The sequence below is a fragment of the Myotis davidii genome, unplaced genomic scaffold (assembly GCF_000327345.1).
Source record: "Myotis davidii unplaced genomic scaffold, ASM32734v1 scaffold370, whole genome shotgun sequence".
In the NCBI taxonomy this organism is placed as follows: domain Eukaryota; kingdom Metazoa; phylum Chordata; class Mammalia; order Chiroptera; family Vespertilionidae; genus Myotis; species Myotis davidii.
In genome coordinates, this window is record NW_006288615.1 from 12,645,990 (window position 1) to 12,653,637 (window position 7,648).

General features: G+C 42.8%; 1 protein-coding gene across 1 annotated transcript in view; it reads right to left on the minus strand.

Annotated features, from left to right (window-relative positions):
- Positions 1 to 7,648, minus strand: part of OSBPL6 (oxysterol binding protein like 6) — a 162,689-nt gene that overhangs the window by 50,112 nt on the left and 104,929 nt on the right. The window contains exon 4 of the mRNA XM_015561821.1: positions 6,563 to 6,655. Within this exon, the coding sequence (XP_015417307.1) occupies positions 6,563 to 6,655 (93 nt within the window). The remainder of the gene's footprint in view (positions 1 to 6,562; positions 6,656 to 7,648) is intronic.

Genomic DNA, 7,648 nt, shown 5'->3' on the forward strand with positions numbered 1-7,648 from the left:
AATAAAACCTCCTTCTCACCAAACACACCAAGAGGTCCATGCTTTTCGAAGGCACGCATCCTGAGACACACACACCCTTGAGCGTTCTTGGAAAAAGCACCACACTGCGAGCCCAGGTCTCTGGGATGCTCAAGTCCACACAAGCATCCTCCTCTGGTAAAAAGGAACTAAATCACAGTTTCCTCTGCCATAAGACATATTTTGTTCATCTATGGTTTTTATAATTTTTTAATGAGTTGTCAACACTTGAAAATCAGAAGATTTCAGCTTTCAAAAGTCCAAATTTCTGGTGTTTTGTGAAAGCCTGTAAGATCTGGCAACAGTGTGCATGGCCTGAGAGAAGGATGCCCATTCTTAGGCTGTCCCAGGTCCCCCCACACCCCCCTGGGGGCCTGCTTCCATGGCCGCTGACTGGCCCTTAGCAACATCCTGGGTTTTAAAATCTCTGGACCAGGTGATTTCTTAAAAACAAATTTTTTAAAAATTGATTTCAGAGAGGAAAGGAGAGGGAGAGATAGAAAAATCAATGATGAGAGAGAATCATTGAACAGCTGCCTCCTGCACCTTCCCTACTGGGGATCGAGCCCGGGCTTATGACCCGATCGGGAATCGAACCATGACCTCCTGGTTCATAGGTTGACACTTACCCACTGAGCCACACCGGATGGGTCAGACCAGGTGATTTCTGAGGGCCCAGCACTAAAGTACCTGCTGGCCTGGCAAACGCTCATATTCAAGATCTCATGCAGGTGGCATGATTTTTTTTTTTCACCAAACATTCAGCAATGTTACTTATATTTTGTAAATAAAAAATAGTTCTAGTTTATTTGATAATCTTGATAAAATTATAGCATCAAAGTAATCATGTGTAGCACATTTCCAAAAAGATATTTTTCCTTTTTTTGACATTCAATATGATTTTGTATTAGTTTCAGGTGTACAGCATAGTGGTTAGACAATCATATACTTTACAAAATGTTCCCCCAATATTTCCCACACCCACCTGGCACCATTACAGTTATTACAACTTATTGACTATATTCTCTCTGCTGTACTTTACATCCAAGCGACTATTTTGTAACTGCCGATTTGTACCTCTTAATCCTTTTGCCTTTTTCACTCAGCCTCCTAACCCCCAGCCCCTCTGGCAACCATCAGTCTGTTTTCTTTGTTCAGGAGTCTGTTTCAATTTTGTTTGGTCATTTATTTTGTTCTTTAGATTCCACATATAAGTGAAACCATATGGTATATGTCTTTTTCTGTCTGACTTATTGATTTAGTATAATATCTTCTAGGTTCATCCATGATGTCACAAATGGTAAGATTTTATCCCTTCTTATGGCTGAGTATATATGTACCACCACTGTTACCCACTTGTCTATTGACTTGGGCTGCTTCCATATCTTGGCTATTGTCAATAACGCTGCAATGAACACAGGGGTGGGTATATTCTTTTGAATTAGTGTTTTGGGTTTCTTCAGATATATACCAGAAGTGGAATCACTGGGTCATAAGGTAGCTCCATTTTTAATTTCTTGAGAGCCCTCCATACTGTTTTCCATTGTGGCTGCACCAGTCTGCAATTCCACAAACAGTGCATGAGGGTTCCCCTTTCTCCACATCCTCACAATGAGATATTATCTCACACCTGTCAGAATGGCTACCATCAATAAATTCAAATGTGGTATAACTTAGGGGCAGGAACTACAAGGTCACATCCCATGCACAACTGCTACAGTCCTGCCCACAGTGCAGGGAAGCAAAAACCCCCAGCGTCACAAAGCTGGATGCAGCTCCAGGTACCAGGGCAACCCCTCTCAGAGCGCCCCATCCCAGAACGACTCAGGAAGGTGCCTTCCGAAAAGATACATTCCATCAGGAGTCTTCCGCAGATCCCAGAACAAAGGCTTCAACAGGAATAGCCAATGGCCCCAATCCAGGGCACATAAACTTACTGGCACAAATGTCTGGGTGGTGGCTGCCCAGACCCGCTAAAGGACTGTGAGGCGCTGACAAGGCCCAGAGGCTATGGTGCCACAATCAGTTACTAATATCGGCCATGGGGACAGGAAGGGAAAGGGCTGCCTGTTTACTACCCACGTCTCTTTTTCTTTTGTTCTCCTTTCATTCCAGAAACTGCTTGCTCTATGGCCACATCAAATCTATGTTCAAATCCAAATATATGTGAATGGGGTGGACTTTTCACAGAAAGTGATGTTTCCAGGACATGTCACTGAACATTGCTTCATTCTAACATCATGAAGGCTAGGAGATATTCCCGCCTTCTGAAAAGCCCTCTAATACCAGCATCGTGCTTCTATCCTCTTTAAGCCCAACCCTACAACACACACATTCCCACAAAACCCCAGGAAAACTAATGTCAGTTTTCATCTTCTTTGTCACCTGAGGGCTGTCTAGTGAATGAACTACAGACCTTACAGAAGCACACCCACCAGTTTTTATTTGGCAACATTAAGGACCCTTTAAAGGATCTGTAAAATTATGCATCACTAAAATGTGTTTGTTTTTTAAGAAAAAAGACCTGTAAGAAACCCCCAAAAAGTGATTTGCTACTTGAAGATAATACTGTCAGAAACTGGGATAGATCTGGTCAAAGTTGTTAATTAGACAAAGTAATTTTAAAAAGGTTGCAAATGAGAATTTCAGGCTGTATACGATGTTTCTTGTCATCCAGAAAACAAAGGGGGTCCTTTGCATTCTCATTTTTTAATAGTGAACTGCAATTCAACAGGAGAATACAGTTTACGAGTAATCTACAATAATAAAAGCGTAATATGCTAATTAGACTGGACGTCCTTCTGGACAACTTTCAGGACGAAGCTGGGGCTGCGAGGGCCGAGCCCCTTGCACGAATTTCATGCATCGGGCCTCTAGTGTTAGAATAACAGAAGAAGACAGTAGGTTCTTATACAAAGCACAGTATTTTTGGCTTTCTATTCTTACTAAAAAAGTAGATAAAAATGATGGATTTTGATTTCATAAAAATGATGGATTTCTACTGATTTCTTTTTTAAAGTTTGGTATACTCACGAAATGAATATATCCATTAGCACTCTTTCTGTTCTTAGAGAGATATCAACTGTGCTTAATGACATTTTTATTTTTGGTAGCGCCATCCATGGATAGAATCTCTAAAAGAATAGCACTGCTATTATTGGCTAGATCTTACCTTATTTTAAGGCTAGTGTTCATCTTTGATTTATTCCCTGAGTGTGTGTGGGAGTGTATGATGAACACTCTGAATTACTCGTGAAAATGGAAACATTTAATAAGTATAGATGGTTTTAATTTTTGTCCTAATGAAACCCAGAATGTAATAACAGCTTGTCCCTATGGGGCTATGGCTATTGATTTCTAACACACTCATTTTTTTCTCCTTTGGGAGTTTAACTGAAGAGGAAACAAAAAGGGGTAAGAAAGAACAGATGAAAAGTTAAAATGCATTTCTTCATTATAAATGAGGCAGCTCTGAACAAATAATTCCATTCACTCTGATGCAGAATAACTAAACCCAGCAAAAGTAATTGAGAAGAATCCTAGTGTAGTTCCTACAGTTAAATAAACTGTCAATCTGACAGAGAGGCAAAGATAAAGCCAGCGCGAACAACATTCTCCCTATTTAATTAGAAATGCTGATGATAATGATATAAACAACGTGTGTAATAAATGAAACATCCCAGCTCAGTATTTACCACCACCCATCTCTGCTTAGTAGACTAGGTCGATCTTAAGAAAGCTAAAATTACTCTTTGAAAATTGAAGACTTTTTTCCCCCCACAATTTCAATTGATATTAAAAGTCTTCAATTTTCATAGGTTTACTTATAATAGGAACAGAGCCCAAAGCCCTAATGTGATCATGTCAGTACTTGACTCTAGTCATATACATAAACATTTTTGCTATTATAGAGGTTTTAGTAATATTTTTTATCTAATAATAGTAACTAAACACAGGAAGTAACCTAATAACAGCCCTAGTCTGTTCATTTGGGGGGAAAAAAACCAAAAACACAATCAGAGACATTTCTTTTCTTAAGGGCATACGCTTTGTGCATGCATGTGTGGGTGGGTGGGTGAGAGAATGCTTTAGGAGGCGAAAGTACCAAAGAATTTGAACACATCCTGAGACAGGACAATGTGTACTTCAAACAATGTTCTTCCACCACCATCAGAGCCCAAGAAGCCCATCTTCTCTCAAAGGGGCTGAGAGATGTTATCTGGACCCTCTGATTTCATGGGGCCCCCAAAGATATGGTATCTATTAACACAAAAACACGAGTATTAATCCAACAGCAAGAGCCAAGCGGACAATAGCATGGAGGAGTAATGGGAAGTGGATGCTGCTGGTGCCCAGCCTAGATCCTGAATCAGGCCCGTGGACCCAGGCCCCAGCTGCTGTGAGCACTGCGAACTGCTAAGGCTAAGGCTAAGGGGGAAGAGCTGTTTTCACCGAACTGGGGCCTGGGGCCTCGGGCCTACGAAATTATGCTGCAGCATCTCTCCCCCTTGGCTCTCAAGGACTGAAGGAACCAAGGTACAAAGGGCTGAGGAAACAAAAAGTCCTCCTTGCCTCAGGGTGAAACCAACTCTGTGCTCCACTCATGGCCTGGAGCTCGCGACTCCAGCTCAAAGCCCTTCCTGCTTAGCTCCACACCTGCCCTGCCCCTCCCCCACCCCTCCCCCCAGAGGGCTCTCCCCAGCAAAGTACAAGCACCCAGTGTCGGGATGTCCCTCTCGGGAACCTGACTTAAGAAAGAATGTGAAACAAATGAATGCGGTAGTGATGGGACTGGCTACGCCAGGTGGTCTGGGGCTGAGGGTGGTTGGGTAGAAAGGTGATCAGCATTTGAAAAAAGCATTCTGTTTTCAGAGTTTCTTTAACCAGGTCAAGGAAGGGGAGGGGAGCAGGGAGCACCCCAGGCAGGCTGGGTACAAGGGGTAGACCCACCCCTGGGGAGGAAAGAGTCTGGCTACTGTGGGGAACTGTGTGCAGGTGGAGGTAGCTGGACTATAAAGTGAGATGCCGAAGAGGCTACAGATGCAGCTGGCGGGAGGGGCAGGGCCAGAGTTCGTCTTGTGTGCCTGCTGCTCCCTAGGTGTTTTAACACCAGCACTTCTCCTTCCTGTTTCTGTATATGTCTCCAAGTCTTCCTTTCTCTGAGTATCTCTGAGTATCACTGACCAAGGGAGGAAATATATGTACTAATCCAGGGCCTGGCTCAAGGTGGGTGCTTAATAAATGTTAGCTGCCCTTCCCATTGCCTCTGCATTTACTTATTTATCTGTTCTCTCTCCTTTAGCTGCCTATAAGAAAACACTGATGTTTCAAAGAGATTACACCTTGTATTTACCGAGTAAACATTCTCTATTTGCCATTCGAATAGAAATCATATCTTTTTAAATTTTTTGTGGTTTAATAACTCCCCCTTTCCTTAGTTTAGCAATCTACTTTTGTCTGATTGAATAAACGTCTCAGCTTGTAATAGCTTCAAAATATAAAGAGATACAGTGTACACAGTCCACAACACTAGGGTAGTAGAGTGTTCTTTCTTCAAGGATTCTATTTAATAAAGGACAAGGAAGCGGATGGATCAGTTATATATATTTGGAAGTTGAAATGCTTTGGAAGTCAAGCGCTATTTTTATATTTGATTTCAAAAGCCCCCGGCATCCTGTTTTCTGGGTTTCTTGACAGGGGAGCCAGCCCACTGAAAATCTCAGGGAGCCGGGTGGGCTGCGGATGAGTGGGATGACGTCTCCTCAACTTTACGATTTTTGCATTTTAGACAAAAATGCATTCAGATATTTAGCTAGTCATAGGAAGAGAAGCTGAAGGGGGGGGAACACTGGCTTCCATGAGACGGAAAAGGTCTTAATAATCTGCAGGTTCTCCTCAGCTCACTGCCAGGAAGGCCAGATGTAAGGAGCCGGGGACTCGGAGTGTACAACAGCCCTGCTGGGTGGCTACGAGTTTGCCACTAGTAGCCTTAATGAAGACTAAGTCTGAATCCCTGCTCTGCCCTTAGCAGCTTTTTTTTTTGTCTTTGAGCAAGTGACAAATTCTCAGTTTCCATATTTAAAAAATGTGATAAACACCTACACTGCATAAGGCTGTTCATAGGGTTCTATTACGTGGGATAATATATTTCAGCATTTAGTACATTTCCTGGTAGGCAGTACATGGGCAATATGGTAGATTATTACTGGACCCAGTTATTTTTTTTCTATTAGTTTGGTACAGAAATCTGTTCTCATCTCTCCAATGGGGAATACCAATAGTTTCTCTTGTCCTTTACCCAAAACATAGAGAATGCTGGACTTTTATATGTAATCCTGAAAATCCCAGCAAAATATACTTTCATGTCTTCCCTCCACACGCCGGCAAAGAAACCCTACACACTGCATGCAGAAAGAAGTGCAAGAGTAGCCCTGCAGGGGGCGCCTCAGCTACCCCAGGGGAGTCAGGTGTGAGTGATTTACAGTGCAGCTGGCCCAGGGCAGGCAGCAGGCCATCTGAGAGAGCACCACAGTCCATCACTGACCTTGGAGATGGGGACTGGCTCCGGTTCCAGTAATTGCCGACTTATGGAGGGCTCGGTGCCGGAGGAAGCAGTCCTCTCCAGTACGTGGGAACTCTGAATAAAGGGAAATACAACCCAGGGTTAGATAAGCCATTTCTCGTGTGGATGGGCATAGGGGTGAGATCACAGATCACAGTGAAGACAGTGAGCTGTGTTAGAAACTGCGGGGTCCTGAGGAGAACAAAGGCAGTAGCAACAGTCAGAAAAATCTCAGCCAGGATTCTGTTGTCTCTTTTAAAAAATATATGTATATTATTGATTTTTTACAGAGAGGAAGGGAAAGGGATAGAAAGGTAGAAACATCAATGAGAGAGAAACATCGATCAGCTGCCTCCTGCACACCTCCTACTGGGAATGTGCCCGAAACCAAGGTACATGCCCTTGAACGGAATCAAACCTGGGACCTTTCAGTCCGCAGACTGACGCTCTATCCACTGAGCCAAACCGGTTAGGGCCTGTTGTCCCTTCTTATCTGCTGAACTGGTTGGTCCTGCAATGTTGGAATCAATCTTAAAGAAGGAGTCAAGGCGCCACAGAAATTTTTTTAAAACATCGGTACATCTACTACATACACAATTAGCCTTACATAAGAATATCTGCTTACCTCTCCAATGGCACTATACAAAGAGAAAATTTTAAGTCAAAAAGCCCAGAGCTTTAATACCATTTAGTCTTTAGAGTTTCTTATAATCCCTATGAGATAATTATATTATAATATAGTGGGGCCTTGACTTACGAGTTTAATTTGTTTTGTGACGGAGCTCGTAACTCAAATTACTCGTATATCAAATCAAAAGTGAACGAATGAGACTCGTGATGCTAGGCTGATGTTGTGGCGTTCGCTGTGACGTTCGCTGTGCCAACTAGCGGTGGGGTATCTGAAGCTGGCTCATAACCCGAATTTTAGCTTGCAACTCAAAGCAAAAAATCGGCTGAGAGATGGCTTGTATCTCCAAAAACTTGTTAGTCGGGCACACTCGTAAGTCAAGGCCCCACTGTACTTTCATTTTTAAGAAGTAACATTGCCATCTTGTGGTTTTCCAGAGT